This window comes from Anomalospiza imberbis, chromosome 5 (genome assembly GCF_031753505.1).
Source record: "Anomalospiza imberbis isolate Cuckoo-Finch-1a 21T00152 chromosome 5, ASM3175350v1, whole genome shotgun sequence".
Classification (NCBI taxonomy): Eukaryota; Metazoa; Chordata; class Aves; order Passeriformes; family Viduidae; genus Anomalospiza; species Anomalospiza imberbis.
Window position 1 is genome coordinate 59,612,973 of NC_089685.1, and position 16,307 is coordinate 59,629,279.

A 16,307-nucleotide genomic window follows, 5' to 3' on the forward strand; every position below is an offset into this window, starting at 1 on the left:
GGCGAAATGAGGTTTGTTGAACCTCTCAACAAGTCAGAGCGAAGAAGGGATGACCTAGTGGGAAAAGGGATTCTTTTCTGACCTGGCTGTTTCCTGGGCTTTTTTAAAATCTCCGTCTTGAAGCCTTTGCAATAATGAATGAGCCCTTTAGAAGATGCTGGGGGCAATTTGTCTTTCTCTTGGCTGCCACCTTTGGACAATCGATAAGAATGGGTGCGAGGGTTGCGTGATGCCTTCACGGGCAGCAGTCCCGAGTGGGCTGTTCAGCCGTGCTTATCGCTGCCCCAGCTGGCACCGCATCCCACCCGTGCAGTGCATCCACGCAGCTCCTCGGGGAATCGGACAGTCTCGGGGGAGATGTGCCCATTCGTGTGCGTGTGTGACTAATCTCACGGAAGTGCTGGCTTTTTAACTGGTTAATAACGGGAATTCACCCTTTCCCACTGACCCACCGCGGCAGCAACAAGCGGCCGACAACCAGCCCGGGCTGCGAGCCCAGCCGGCTCAGTCTCTTACGGACACGGACAAGAGAGGCGAAGCTGTGCCGGGACCGCGCAGCACCCGCACTCACCAAGGGGAGGCTGTGCCAAGCTAGGGCGAACGCGGGCACCCCTCCACTGGTGGTGGCGGGGTCGGAGCCGGGGCCGGGCACAGATTCCCGAGTGTGTGTCCCCCGTGCGTGGCGCGGCCCCGCGGGGACACGCCGCTCCGGGGCGCCGCGCCGGACATCGATGCGCTCGGCAAGCCGGCGCCCCGCCCCGCGGGCGCCGCGTTGGAGGCGCTCGGCGCTCGGCTGGCCGGCGCTGGCGCGGGTCCCTTGTCTGCTTGTCCAAGATGGCGGCCGCGGGCGGCGGCGCGGCGGGAAGCGGCGGGGCCGAGTGAGGCGGCCGCGGCCCGTCCCCACCCTGCGGCCGCGGCTCGGCGCCGGCGGGCCTTGTCGCCGCTGGGCGGCCCCGCGGTCGGGGCACGCCCGGGCCTGCTGCAGGGGCGGAGCCGCGGGCTGGCGTGAGGCTGGAGCCCGCTCGGGTGAGAGGACGCGCGGGCGGGCGGGAGCGGGGCGGACGAGCCCGCTTTGAACGGAGGCGGCGGCGGGACCCGGTCTCCGGGGGGTGTCGGGGCGCATGCGCAAGCCGGGCCGGCCCCCGGTCCGTGCCCGCGGAGGGGCCGGTGCCGGGCTCCGCGCCCTCGGCTGCGCGCGGGATTCCCGGCGGTGCCGTCCGCCCTCACGGCCCCGGCTGGGAGCACATGGCTGAGGGAGCACCTCCGCAGCCAGTCGGCAGCGGGACCGAGGAGCCGGGTCCGTGCGGAGCCCCGGGGCTGCCGAAGAGCAAGGCTGGGCCTTGAACCCGCAGGCATGTGCGCTGAGGAACGGGAGACGTGCAGGGACAGCTTCCCCACTGAGCCTGTGCCATCGCTGCTGAAACCCGGGCATTTGAAGCAGGGGAGCCTAATTGAGGTTTACAAGATGAAAGTAGTTAAGGACATGTTTTGTATTTGCCGGATTGGAGGTCTGGGCTGTGAGCACCTTTGGGCAGTATCTACCAACCTTTGTCCTTGCCAGGCAGATGAGATTTAAAAAGAGACTAAAATGTATGCATGTAGGTACAAAGAAATCTTAGGCTCTCCAAGTCATCCATTCATGAATGACTGCCTCCAGCTTTGTTTTGCTGATCAGTATCTGTATTAGTCCCTTTCTGTCTTGAGCAAGGTGTTGTGTGTCCTCTCACTGAAGTCTGTATGACAAACAAACAGCACAAAATGTTGACAACGTCTGGTTTAAGATCACTAGCCCACAAGTGGCAAGATGCTCTTTTTTATTGCTGAGTGCAGTGCTCTCTGCATGAACATATGCAGTGCTCTTGTGTATAAATGGAATCCTTGTGTTTGCTACCAGCAATATATAACGGTCAGAACACCGTCTTGACATTTTGCAGTGGGTGTTTTCCCAAAACTTGGAGAAACAGCATGTATTCCTATGAGTTCAAACAGAAACGTCTCCTGTGTACCCGCAAGCCTGATTTAGTTGTGACTGCTGTATCAGTTAAGTTAAGGATGAATGAGTTTTACATTGTCAGCTTCAGCCAGTTTATAAAATCGAGTTGCATGGGGGATGTACAAGCACAGGTTCCGTGCTCCCAAAGAATTCCCATGTAGCTTCAGTGTGGAGGGATTACCATGACAGCTGGGATGAGCAGGCTGCATGGTGTTTGTGGCTGGGTGTTGACACATGTGCACGTACACACAAACACACAAAGGATTGATCCCGTAGGAGCACAATGTCAATCTTCCTGAGCTGGTCACTGGCTGAGGAACAAAAGCTGTTTGCTCTGAGAGAACCAGAGTGTGGCTATTCCACAGCAGCACTGTCCTGCTGTATGCCCCTAGCTGGCACAGTGGCTCACTTAGAGGAAGGAGCCTGAAACCCGGGGGGCAGAGGTTGGGTTGCTGCAGGAGCACTCCTAGCTAAAAGGAGTGCTCTCTTCCATCCCCTCTCCCAGGCTGGCATTCAGAATGGCTGCAGTGGTAGCATTGGGAAGCACATCAGAAGGATATACACCTCTGATACAAAATGTGTGATCCTCTAGTTAAAAAAATAATAACAAACAATAATAATTCTTTTGTAATTTAATTCTTTCTGCCTGGTGCCTTCTTTTTCCTTCACTTCATCTGAGACTCAAGGGTTTGAAATCTCTTAAAACATCCCACTCTTTGCTACAGTGGCTCCTGAAAAAATGGCTTTGACACAGTTAGGGTGAAGTTTTGTGTGTCATGAAAATCGAACTCAGTTGTCTTCTCACCCTCTTTCTATTTTTGTAAATTAGTTCAGTGATTCAGATATTTTATAAGAAAGGATGGTATTTTCTATATTTCAAATAATACAATATCCATTTTGATTAAAAAACCCAGATCTGTCAAGCCTGAAGAGTGACCACTCATTTCCTTTCCCACTGTCTTCCAAAAAATCCTTATTTGAGTCAGAGAAAGTTTCCCCATTTACATAGTGATTCTTCTTTATGGGAGGGTTATTTTCATTCTCTGTTTTTCAGACCTTTTCCTATAGATGGGAACGGGGGAAGGAGCCCAGACGTGGCAACTCATTCACAGGCTCCTGCAGGACCACCATGGCTTATGATGGCGCCAAGAAGAAAGAAGGTATGCTGCTTCATAATCTCAGAGGGATTTGCAAAAAGATTAAACAAATAAAAATTTTAAAAGGGTGCCCTTTGCAGCCCTTGCCAGGCCTTGCAGAGTGGGAAAGAAGTTAGGGTGCTGTGGAGCCCTTAAATTTAACCTGGCCAAGTTACTGGAGGATCCCAGGCCCTTGACTTCCAGGTGTGAAGTACTGGGGTTGGAACTTGGGAGGAATGGGTGGTATTTCCTACTGCAGGCACCCTGATTGAGAACTCTGCCACTGCAGTCTTTCTTCTCCCTACCAAGTCAATGGGACAGGGAATGAAGGATAAGATATATTTAGTCATGGTAACATTTCTAGGTCCACTTGTCTTTAGGAAGGAACATAGAGGCATTAGAGATTAAATCTGGAATGATTCTGTTAGAGCACTGAGCCCCATACCTCTGGTCAGAGAGTACAGGCTCTTTGATACCTTTCAGGCCTTTGTGCTTGTTGGATTTTGTGCATTACTCTGTGCCAATAACCTCTGTTTGTTTATTTTATGAGTGGTCCACTTGTCTGTCATTCCTTAATGTGGTATTTCATTTCTTCCTTTTTTCCCCATTTCACACAAATCACAGAGTCCCTAGAGAGTCACCGAAGTGTTGATGACGGGCTGGCACCTGGCAGGATACAGCGAGAGAAAAAGCGCTCGTACAAGGATCTTCTGCAAGAGGAAGATGAGATAGCAACTCAGGTAGAAACCCTCATAGGAAAGGTTCAAGGTATAAGGAGATGCATAAAGGTAGTGGTGGGATGGAATGGGTTTCTTCTCATTTTTTTGATTTTTTGTTTAGAAATGCATGTAGAAGACAGCAAGAGCAGCTAATCATGTCCTGTATTGTTCAGTAACTCACACGGGGAAAAGGAGGGGATGAAGCCCTGATTCTGATTTTTCTGGCCTCAGAAAATGAGGTAGTAGGAGTGTTGTCCCAGTGTTGATGTAGAACCTTACAAGTAAGAAAATGCTATTAATAACTTCTTACACGCATTTCTAAAAGATAGCATTTACAGTTGTATAAATAGCCAGCAAAGGGTGGATAGAATATTAACTGTTGCACTGTTGTCTTCCTGATTCTGCAGACAGCCTGAAACGATAGCTCTTGAGAAGAATGAACTTGCCCTGTTTGTCTCTTTGGGGCCTTAATTCTTGAAATCACATAGTGGCAACTTCAGTTTCTTCAAAGCTTTCCTCTTTGAGCTACAATTTCTGCTGTTAGCTCAGAGGTGGCTATCTAGTGATTTGGGGTTTTTTTCATCTCAGAAGCAAGTTCTTGTTTAAAATCTTCTACCATGTGGTTGGAATTCTTTAGAGGAGCTTCAGTTTCAGATTCATAAATTGATCAAAACACAGATAATAATTATGAGACATAGAATATTAAGGACGTATTTTTGTTCCATCATTCTAGTTGTCACCTCTTTGTACCTCCTGTTACTTCTTTTTCAGCATGAACTGCTCCCATTTGTTTTCAAGGCTTGACAGTCTATGCATCTGAAGTTATTTCTTAGCTTTTTTAAAGGGTAGATGTCTGTCTTTTATCAACTTACCAGCTGATCTCCAAGTGATGGCTTGCATTGCCCATATCTCAACACTTTGCAAATGTGCTTTTTCTTTTCTGTTGCTCCTCTCACTTGGGGGTCTCCCTGCAGAGATCTGTCTTTCAGTTTCCTTGGAGCCCTGTTGTGCTGCTGTGCCTTCAGAAAGCTTGATGTCAGTTAGGTGACACTTGTGCTGAAACCAATCCAGACTAATGATATGTTTTGTACTCTCCCACCTATCTGTAACGTGTGTTTCATCTTTAAACCTACACTGTGTGCTCTGGGGGACAGAGTAAGTTCTCTTTTAGCACCTAGAAAGATGATCCTGTTTCATACCTACGGATCCTTGGTGTTAGAGTAGTACAAGTAACCCTTGATATCTCCTATAATTTTCTATCTGTTAATAGTCTATGTGACTCTCATATTATTTCCCTCCTTTTTGACAGCAACTTCCTTCTTCTTATTCCAGGACAGTGAGTTTTTTCCAGGGACAGAAGCTCACAAAAAGAAGAGAAAGCATTCCTCTGATGAGTTCTGCTACAGAGGTAAGGTAGTAATCAAGCAGGAGAAGGGGCTAACAGATCATGACTTCAAGGAAAGGATGCTCTTAAACCAGTGTCATCAAGCTTTGTGGTCAGCATTTTATAGGAGGAGAGTACATCAATCTGCCTTTGAACAACTAATCAGAGACCTGACACTGATCAGCAGCAGACAGCAGAAGATTAGGGAATTATATTTTAAGTCTGTCTTAACAATTATATCATTGTAGGGTGTAGAGATCTTCCATCCCCTTTTCATTAACAAGTTGTAGTTTTCTAACTCATGCCTTCACATTTGACATTTGCTTTTCTTGTTTACCAATTGCATTAAAAACTAATTATACTTACAGTTAAAGAACTTTCTCTGAATTTATACAAATAGAATATCCGAGGTTGAAAAATAAATGCTTTCTGTTCAGTTATTCTCACAATTTATAAGTTGGCCAGAAAATGACAATTCGGCTCATAGAAGCTTAACACATTTAGGATTTATTGTAGTCCAATAGAAGGAGAAAGCCAAACTGAAATTTCATCTTTCATCAAAATCTGTCTACAGAATGAAAAAGCTCATATTTTCAACTCATTGGTTTCACCTTGGCTAATAATGTCACAAAAACCTTGCACTTGAGGAGTAATTTCAGTTAGATGTATTTTCATCAAAACATTTTATTTCACAAGTCACAAATGGAGTTTCACAAAACGTCAAGAACTTTCCTGCTGTCTTTCCCTTCCTTAAATTATTTGATCAGCTCAGGTGTCACAGCCTCTGAATTGTTTCAGTAAGGCTGTGCTGAGGTGGATGTGGTTCTGTTTAAGCCAGGATGTAAATCTGTCACCTGGAATTGGAAGGCTCACAGGATTCTCACTTCCCTTCTTCGCCATCTTTAATGAATCATCTCAATGTACATTTCTTTTGATCTTTTTCAGGTGTCTCGCCTTTGGATCTACCATCAAAGAAGAAGAAAAAAGCAGCTTCTAGCCCATCCTCAGCTGATACAACCGTGGATTTACTTAAGGCTGTCAACTCACCTTTGGCCACAAGCTCAAAGTCTTCAAAGAGGACCTCTGAAAAATCATCTCATTCTTCCTCTGGCCATTCTGAAAGCAGAAAGGAGCATCCCAAGAAGAAGCTGAGTGGGAGCAGTGGGGAGCACTCAGTGGATGATAGCAGCTCCCACAAGTCTAAAAAAATGAAACCTCTTTACGTGAACACAGAGACACTTACTCTTCGTGAACCTGACGGCTTGAAGATGAAGCTCATCCTTTCACCAAAAGAGAAAAGTAGTGCAGCAGATGATGATTCTTTATCCTACTCTTCAGCACCAGCAGCTGTAAAGAAATCTTCAAAGAAATCAGCTCGAGATGAGCAAGGCTCATATCTGCTGGGGCACGATCTGCAGAGCTTCCTGAAGTCATCCCGGAAAAAGCACAAACCACCTCTAGACTCGCATCCACCTTCTGAGAGTTTCGGTGCTGACACCTCCCTTCATTCAGAGAGCCATGGAAGCGAGTACGAGGTTTCAGGTATTGAGGCACCGCCAGAATCTGGTTCTTCTTCTGGTGGAGAGTTGGAGGCTGGAGAGCTGGTGATAGATGACTCCTACCGGGAAATCAAGAAGAAGAAGAAGTCCAAAAAAAGTAAGAAAAAAAAGGACAAGGAGAAACACAGAGAGAAGAAGCATTCCAAGTCTAAAAAGAGTTCTGGGCACTCTCCTGTGGCAGTAGCAGAAGTAAGAGTGTCACCACCACCTACCAGTACCCCCTATGTTGTCCCTCCACCTCCTTCTGCTGTTTTTCACTCAGATGGTCAAGGTGAGAAGAGGAGGAAAAAGGAAGACAAGGAGAAGGACAAGGCTGAGAAATGGGAAAAGGAAAGAGAAAAGGAAAGAGAGAAGGAGAAGGAAAGAGAAAAAGAAAAGGAAAGAGAGAAGGAGAAGGAAAGAGAAAAAGAAAAGGAAAGAGAGAAGGAGAAGGAAAGAGAGAAGGAGAAGGAAAGAGAAAAAGAAAAGGAAAGAGAAAAAGAAAAGGAAAAAGAAAGAGAAAAAGAAAAGGAAAGAGAAAGAGAAAGAGACAAAGTAAGGAAAATTTGAAGGGAAACTAGAAATAGGGTGGAGGGTAATGGTGAATTAGGTACTCCATTACAAAGGCATGTTAAATTGAAACAAAGAATAACTGATACCAGTTATCAATGGTTTAACTGAAGCATGTTTGGAAAATATGTCAGCCACTGTGATTTCTGTTTGTAGCAGAAGGAATATATGTTCTTCTGGCTTTGTGGCACAGCCAGTCTTTAGCCATTAGAGGTTCTCTGGGAAAGTTACACTTAATTTTGCTTGGTGTGGGTCATGTACCAAGCATATCTGCATCTTTTTCTAATGTGACTGGCTCTAGGTATTCCCAGGCAGACTTTTGGACCAGTGATCAAAGTTTCTGTAAAAAGAAATCAAGCTGTTGCCTGAAAATTTAAGATATTTACCCATTTGCTCCTGTATTCAAATGCAATTCTAATTCTAATAGACTACCATGTTCCCAGTTTTGTCCTGTACTTACACATTCAGTTTTCCATGGTTACTGCATAAAGATATGAGTAGCAGAAGTAGTAGCTAGCATATGAACAAGTTTACAAATGAGATAACTGTAGCTGTCTGAGTAAATGGGGGAAAGCAGTTGGTGCATGTTCAGATAGAGAAATAATGCTTTGTATGAGGAATTGGACAGACAGAGCCCAAATCTCTTCAGCCATTATCCTATTCTGTTTGGGAATTTTTCCCTGATCATAGCTCAGCAATTGCAATACCTCTGCTGTCAATGTACTGCACAGTCTCTTTTCCTGCCAAATGGAAATACTTTGTAAGGATGCAAGGAATGGAACAAAACATAATCATGAGGACTTAATTGTTTTGACAGATCTGTAATAGGTAGTGTGAATAGTATAATAGATACTGGGTTTTATTGTAGGTTTTAAAAGTGAAATACATTAACAAAGTTGTGTGTTGATCCTGAATTTAGAATAGCAGCTTGTTGAGTTTTGCATGATAAGCCTTGTACTAAGACTGTTTCTGGCTGATTCCTGTACTTTCATAAAGACTAAATTCAGCCAGAATATGTAAAGAATTGCTTTTTAAGGTTCCTGATCTAAGTACCATATCTGTCTTTAAGTCTTCAATAAATGCCAAATTCTTATTAAATTGGAGAAGGTTTCATCATAATTAAAAATCTTTGTTTCCTTTCTTCTTCTGACTAGCCAAAGAAGAAAAACATGTCTGCTTATCAAGTGTTCTGTAAGGAGTATCGTACAACTATTGTGTCTGAGCATCCTGGAATAGGTAAAGGAATAATCCAGCCTTCTCTTCTCTTGATTTTACACCAGTCAGATTAATTAGCAGAACATATTGTCTCTTTCAGACCAACTTCTTAATTTTGACATAATGCAAAGAATCTGCCAATGTTATTTAGAATAAGAGATGGCAAAGGGGAGGGGAGTGGATTTCATGGCCGTATTATAATTTTATTTTAACCAAGTTGTGAATGTAGATAAAGAACTTGCAAGCTTTTTCTTTACTTAAAGAGTTACCTTCATTGTTGTCACTTTCCTGTAAATACACTGTGACTTCATCTTCCTGGTATCAGCTTTTATTTTAATTTTAAATAGTGACAGGAATGCACATTTTCAGAACAGTGTGGAGAGTTCCAGTTGTAGAATGGCTTGCTTCCTAAATGCATATGGATGGGCCAGTAAATTTCCTATGTTCTCTCCAGGATTTTATGGTCAAATTTGTTTTAAACATTTTTCTTCTTTCTCTCTTTCTGTCAGATTTTGGAGAGCTAAGTAAAAAACTGGCAGAAGTGTGGAAACAGCTACCTGAGAAGGATAAACTGGTGAGTGTTTGTGTGAGATGTTTTTGTAAAACGATTTCTGTGAACTAGGTGCTTAGATTGTGCAATAGATTGTGGTGGCAGCATTGCTACAATGCCTTGAAATATGTTACCTATATCCTTAAAGCAGGTAAAGGTGGAAAGTATGGAAATCTTGCCCTTGCAAACATAAAAACATTCATTTTCTTCTCATGGGATTGCTTCCTCCTAGCTACCTCCTAGCTATGTAACATCATTCTGCCTCCAGGTGCTGGCATCAGGTAACAGAATTACCTAATGTTATGAATCTTTCTTTTCTTACCATGGTAACTACAGATCTGGAAACAGAAAGCTCAGTATCTCCAACACAAGCAGAATAAAGCAGAGGCCACCACTGTGAAGAGAAAGGCATCGTCTTCAGATGGTGCACCAAAAATGAAAGGTAATTGTTGCACTTTATTTGTCTCATCTCTTTTCTTGGACAGGGAAGGTAGTGTTGCCTGTGGAATAAAAAGCAAAGGTCCTTAACTGCTTCACCTCCCTACCTGCTTTCTCACAAAGCATGACATTTAAATCACTAGTCAAATCAACTTTTCTGTGAGAGTGAGAATGATGTCAGTATTTTTCATAAAGATTTCCTTATCTTACTCATAGAATGGTATTGGTTTTGGCAGTTATGGATTCAAATGTAAAAGAGGCAGTAAGGAAGTTCGCTTGGGATTGGTTTGCTGCTAGAGGGAAGATGGGTTGTTTTTGGTTTAGCATCTCTGATACCAAATCTCCCCAACTGCATTCAGCTGAGGTAGATGTTCTGTACATGTAAAAAAAAGTTTCAACTCCAAAGACTATGGGCCTGGGCCAACAGAACTATTTAAGCATCATGCCTATGAGATTTGAACTTTAATAACTAAATACACTTGGGAGTAAAAGAGTGAAAGCAAGGAATATGGAATTTTAATTTGTGTGTTTTTCAGCTTCTCCAACAGGAGTGGTTTCTCCTCACAAAAAATCGCCCACCAGCACCATGGTGGTGCCTTCCTCACCAGCCAAAGCCCCTGAGACAGATCCCATTGATGTAGCTGCACATTTACAGTTACTGGGTGAATCTCTGAGCCTCATTGGACACAGACTGCAGGAAACAGAGGTGAGCTTGTAACCAGCAATGTCACAGTGATGTCCTGTAATCTACACAATGCATTCAGGGAGATGATTATTGTATTTTCTTAAAAATTTACCTAGTAGTTTTCTGTTAGAAAGAGAAACTAGAGGTGGCATGCCCTGTTTCTTTGATGAATCTCTCTTTATTTTCAGTGAAATAAAAGTCCTCAGTAAACAGTAGGCATCAAAGAAAGACAGGTGCTTTCCAGTTCTAGGTCCTTGAAACCAATTTGTAGTTCAGCAAACTCTTAGTATTTTCTTGCTGTATGTTCACCTTGGTTTTGGTGACCCCTCCTTGCTATTTTGTCAGTCTCTGGTCAGTTTCTGTTACTGTTCTACTTTTTAGAAAACTATTAGCCTTTCCCAAGAGGTGTTTTTGCATGTCCTCTACTTTTCTGAGTGTCATATTGCCAGTGGTTTGGATAGAGGTTACAATTGTTTCAACTTATCTGGTAACATAATGTCACATTTTAATGGTTTCTGCTGTTAAATGACAGTGACTCTGTGAATGCACATTCACACCTGTACGGTCTGAGAGCTCAGCCCAGCCTCTTAGGAAAAAACATATTTGTCTCAAATAACATCACTGAGTTTTATGAGTAGCATGATAATCTCACCCCTCTATGCTTGCCTATTTTATCAACAGTGAAATAAATGTTCTTGCATTTTGGTTTTGCTATGACTGATTTGACATCATGAGAGGACCAACCAGAGCCCGGAAAAGCACACAGACAAACTCCCTTTCCTGAAAGTATATTAATGACTAAAGCATTTGTTAGAGGCTTAGCATTTATTTAATTTCAAAAATAAAACTACTATTGTCATTAGGACTCATGTAGTTAACAAAGTTGATGGTAAAAAATGGCACAGAAAATATATTACAGAAATTTGTGGAATCAGTGTTTTATGCAACTGACAACTTTCTAATCTTTTCTGTTGATTCCTGCTTTTATCTTGCACCAGTTCATTGCCTCTTGAACTCTTAAATTTTTTGAGCCATCAGTCTCTCTGTGAAGCACAAGGCACAGTTTTGTTACTGTGTAGATACTGGAAGTGGACTGGAGGAGCTGAAGATACAGTATCTGCTTGAGAATGGATACAGTTGAGAAAGAAGCGCAATTTCCACTACTCATCCCTGTCCAATTTCTTTCTTCCCTCACGACCAGGGAATGGTGGCTGTTTCAGGAAGTTTGTCAGTACTCCTAGATTCAATCATCTGTGCTTTGGGTCCATTGGCATGTCTGACCACACAACTGCCTGAGTTGAATGGCTGCCCAAAGCATGTTTTGGTGAGTTCTTTGTGGTTATTTTCTTTCTAGCACTGTTAATTTCAGTAGAGTCCAAATAGAGCTTTTTTTTTTTTTTATTAATCAGTGTAATATAATTATAATTCCAATGCAGTAAGAGAATTTGTCTTGATCATGGGCTTTTATAAAGGAATATTTATTGAAATTCTTACAGATATGACCGTTGTACAATATTGTGCAACCTTTTTTTCTCCCACTGGCAGCTGACCTAATATTTGTAGCATTCATTGCAGTGTGGGTAAGTCCTGTTTTAGTCATGATGGAGTCAATCAATATGAATCAAATAAAAGTAAACCAGTATTTTCAAAAGTTCTAATTTTCCATAAAAATAAAACCCACCTTCTAGCTGCTCTTTATCACACAAGCTGTTTTTCCTTCAGTAGCATAAAAAACAGTTTGTGATCTCAGGATTCTTAATGTGATGGTATAGGACCTTTTACAAGTGACTGAAACCTTCTCTGAGCAAAGAAAACTAGTCTCTGTCTTAAGGAGCTGCATAACTACATTTTCTTTTCCGCTTTAAGCTACTCTTAATATTGAGCCCTGATTTAGCAACAGCTCGTGGCATCTGTGTATCCTGATGTGGACATAGATTGAGATGGCAGCAGCCATCAGGAGTCATACTTCCTACAAGAGACATTAATAAAGCGGCAAAGGAGAGGAGCAAAAATAAAAAAATACAGTCCGCAAAAGTTAAGAGTCTAAAAACAAATCCAGCAGAGGGGACAACAAAAATGAGATATGAATTGACATGTCATAATAGGGCAGCCCAAATGTTTATTCATTACGAGAATGAACTGTCAACAACAGGAACAAAGTTGATTAGTCTGTGAACACCCACAAACTGGCTCTCTGCACAAAAGCTGAGTCAGTGGGGTGTTCCCATCTTAAGCCATGGAAAAACTGATGCTTTTTTTCCTTCCTGCTTGCCAAGTTTATTCAGAGCAGTGACGCCACATGACCAGTGGTGTTTATTAGAAACTCGATCAAGTTATTGTTTTAAGGAGCAATGGAGCTTTAGGTGATTTATGGCAGCTACGCTTCACTTCTGGAAACCCCTGCTCAGGAGCTGATAATAAATCTGATTTTCACAGTCAGGTGCATAACAACAGTGGTACCCCTGCGGTTGTGTTGCAATTTATATTTGAGACAGTAAGTGGCATTGTAAATTTTAGAATCACAACTGGTGCAGATCCACCTCCTCCATCTCTCAGTTAAAGGTGCTGCTCCTAAGGCCTCCTTCAGCTATCCAGCCACGGGCTTGAGCTTACTGAAACACTGCATCTGAAAAACATACAGGTGGGTCTTTTTTCTGATGGGCACAAGAAGGATTCCTACTCTCAGAATTCTGTTACGTTTTCCAAGAAAAACTGAAGGGCACTTCTTTTGGCCAGCTGACACCCTATTAGAGGTGATCAATAGGCAGCTTTGGTTGGCTCATCCTATGATAACTTGTAACCCAAGTAACTGTGCTTAGTACCCCCACCTGTGCCATTTTTTTAAGGATTTCAAGTTATTACCTGATGCTAAAAACCACCAAATTTCTTTTCCCAGTCAAACACACTAGACAACATTGCCTACATCATGCCTGGACTTTGATGGGAAAGGATCCTGGGATGTACTCAACCTCTGCGTAACTGACTTGTATACTTGCACTGTGCCGGCGGTCCTGAAGGGCTCCATATGGAGGCTTTTAAAGTTTTATATATGTATAGTGTATACATGGGATTGTAACTATTTGACTTCTATTTTATGAAAAGTTTTGAAGTTAAGCTGAGAAAACCCTTTTGTGTTAGTGGGTGAAATGTCCTCCAATCTGAAAGTGTTTTGTATGAAGAATTCAGAAAGCTTTTGAGATATTTGCCTTAAATTCAGATTTAGTGGGGGAAGCAAACAGAGAATGGACTTCTCTATATAAACAAGAAAGCTGTCACCGTGAGAGGGGTCATTGAAACAGGTGGCCCAGAGGGGTTCTTGACTATCCTTCCTTGATAATATTCAAAAACTGAACGAGCAGCCTGCTCTAGTTGGACTTGCTTTAAGTAGGGAGATGGACCAGATGATCTCCTGATATCCCTGCCTAAACTAAAGTATTCTGATATTCTGTGGGCAGGTAGAGATGATGCATTTTGGACCCGGGAATAGAACTGAATTCTTCACCAGCCCTATTTGTAACTCTTTCTGTTTAAAACACACTTCTTGAGGGGAAAGCTGGATGGCTTTTTGCCTCTTGGTCATTTTCTCCAACCCCTACTCCTCAGTCAGTAATAACTGAAAGTTGTCATTGTCAGCTGGCTGGTCTGGTAGCTGGTATTTGAAGTGAAGTAGATGACAAGAAGTTTAATTTTTCCTTACGGACTCATACTCAAGTCATCATTAGCACAATGTATCAACCCATTGCATTGGCTTTTGAGAATTAACCTCCTGCTGATTTTTCCACTGCATGGTCAGTGTGCTTTGATGGAAAAGAGTAGAGAAGCAGATGGGAAAAACTTGGATTGCTTCTGCCCATCTTGCAGCTGTTTTGTGAAATGGCTCAGCCCCCATCTCCCTCACCAGCACTATTGCAGGAGCTGTGGTGCTGCTGCAAGGCAGTGACCAGTGGCCAGTTTGAAGCAGTTATGGCCAAGTAAGGCACATGTGGGTTGATTGGACCGATTTCCCTTCCTTCCAGCCACATACTTGGAGTTTGGTTTTCTTCTCCTCTGGAAGAGGAGCAGCAGGAGAACACTTGATTCCTGTTTAGGCTTCTGTCTGTGTGTATGTATATGTATGTGGTGTTCATATCACATGTATTTAACTTTTACCAATATCTGTAACAGATTTTAATTTATCCTGTATATTTCTCTGTGTGTGTGTGTATATATTTATATATATACATAATTTAAAAGCAAAAATTCCTCCCTCAGCCAACAGTGTGTGAAAAATGTGAATCAAGTTTTTCTCAGCTCACTTCCTGCAGGAATCAACTCTATGTATAGTAGTAAGCATGGGCATTGTGTAAAGAAACACCAGGAAGATTCTAAGAGTTTGTAGAAACAGGCTATCTTGTGAAGGCAGGCAGAACAACTGAAATATTATTTGACTCAGGTTTTATCAGCTCTGTAACAGGAAAGTTTTAAAATTAGAGAAGAGGCATTTTTTACTTCCAAGTAAGTCTAGCATCTGTTTTTAGGACAGTTGAAAGTGAGCTGTCCCTCATTGTGGCTGAGCCCCAAATCAGAAGTAAATTAAATCTTGGGGTGTGGAGGGTTCTTCTCCCCATGCCTCTTTGCCACGTATTCCCCAGATGTGCCTGTACAAGGTAGTCTGTCTCTTACAGATTTTCTCAGTGCAGTGAGGGGTTTTCTCAGCAGAGGTGCGCAGAAGGTTCTCAGACCACCAGGCCAGAACACATTTTAACAGCTTAGGACAAATCCCAGTGGGCCTGGAAACAGGAAGGGCCCAGGAGGGAGGCAGTCCAATCCTGCTTCAGATCCTGGCCCATACTAAAGCATCTGCTGTTGTGAGCAGCACAAAATAACCGACTCTTTCCAGCCCTTCACAGTTGAGAGCATTGTGGTGAAGGGCTAGATCTGCTTTTGAAGAAACAGAAGGGGATCAACTTTAGCTTTGTCCTCTGTACAACTGAAAACTCTTGAAGAGTGAAAAACACACACGACCCTGGTGTATTGTATTTTTATTAAAATTTGTACACTTTGTATAATCTGTATCTTGTGGTATTTGGTACTATAGGGAAACTTTGTCAAGACTTAGCATTTTTTATATTTTTGTTATTTCTTTGCTGTTTGGTCCAGATTACATTACAATTATACACAGACTTTTTTGTACTGTACTTACAATATAATTTTTTTTTAACTTCTGGAGTATTGTCGTTCATTTCTGGCATGCGCTGTTTTCTGCAGCTGTTGTTACTACTTGTATTTAGTGTTTCTCAGCAAAACACATCCAATCCAAGCCCTCCTAAACTCACTCACTTGGCAGGCAAGCTGTACTGTTTCCAATAGCACTGGTCACCCAAATTATTGCTCGGGTTCCTGACTGCTTGGGACCCCCAGAAGGGAGATGTAGCATGGAGCACTGCAGGTAACACCAGGGCGTTTGTCTTCCCGGCTGCCTCACCTCAGTCCAGCTTCGTGGCACTAAGGTGACACCAGTACACGGGACTCGAGTGTGTGATGCAGGAAGTCAGGCGTGGCAGCGTTAGAGCGGGATTTGTGCTGGTTATTAACACGTCCCCATTTTCCAGGTATGGGTGTTGGTTGATTGCAGCCTCAGCTTGGGCAGGGCAATTGCTTAGGCTGGGAGCACATCCCAGAAGGTGCCAACCACCCTGTGTAGAGTCAGGATGGTTCGGGTTGGAAGGGAGCTTAGATCGTTTCAAACACCCCTGCCACAGAGACACCTTCCACAAAAAAATTTGCTCAAAGTCCCATCCAACCTGGCCTGGAAGACTTCTACGGATGGTACATCCACAACTCTCGGCAACCTGTCCCAGTGCCTCACCACCCCCACAGTAAAGATTTTCTTCCTAACTCCTACCGGGAGTATGGGGAGTCCTTCCTACTCACACTGGGCTATGGAAAACTAAAATCTCATCGCCACGGGCTTTCCAGGGCTTGGGCATCGCTCAGGCTCGCGGGTGTTCTGCACGAGCTCGGCGTGGCTGCAGAAAGCAGCGGAGGCTCTCGGCGGCGGGAATCCCTCGGTTCCCACGGCCGGGCTAAGGGCCAGCAG

At 43.4% G+C, this 16,307-nt stretch overlaps 1 protein-coding gene and 1 long non-coding RNA gene across 3 annotated transcripts; one reads left to right on the forward strand and one right to left on the reverse strand.

The window, feature by feature from the left end:
* Nucleotides 1-856: 856 nt before the first annotated feature.
* On the forward strand, nt 857-15,428 carry HMGXB4 (HMG-box containing 4). Of its 2 annotated transcripts, none has more exons than XM_068191102.1 (11): nt 857-1,026; nt 3,048-3,153; nt 3,754-3,869; nt 5,181-5,256; nt 6,178-7,325; nt 8,495-8,576; nt 9,065-9,129; nt 9,442-9,547; nt 10,080-10,249; nt 11,430-11,552; nt 13,125-15,428. In XM_068191102.1, exons 2-11 carry the CDS (start codon nt 3,123-3,125, stop codon nt 13,167-13,169), a joined length of 1,962 nt encoding a protein of 653 aa, XP_068047203.1. In that variant the 5' UTR covers nt 857-1,026; nt 3,048-3,122; the 3' UTR covers nt 13,170-15,428. The 2 variants fall into 2 exon arrangements, with proteins under 2 accessions (XP_068047203.1, XP_068047204.1); XM_068191103.1 differs by having other exon boundaries at nt 8,501-8,576.
* Nucleotides 14,751-16,297, reverse strand: LOC137474500 (uncharacterized). Its single transcript, XR_010999384.1, has 2 exons — nt 16,142-16,297; nt 14,751-15,903 (listed from the first exon to the last, which is right to left on the reverse strand). It is a non-coding gene; the product is annotated as an uncharacterized lncRNA (long non-coding RNA).
* Nucleotides 16,298-16,307: the final 10 nt, after the last annotated feature.

Coding starts and splice junctions, on each gene's coding strand:
- HMGXB4 (XM_068191102.1), top strand. CDS start 3,123: ATGGCTTATGATGGCGCCAAGAAGAAAGAAG. Junction 5,257..6,177: donor TGATGAGTTCTGCTACAGAG/GTAAGGTAGTAA, acceptor GATCTTTTTCAG/GTGTCTCGCCTTTGGATCTA. Junction 11,553..13,124: donor GCTGCCCAAAGCATGTTTTG/GTGAGTTCTTTG, acceptor TTCTTTTCCCAG/TCAAACACACTAGACAACAT.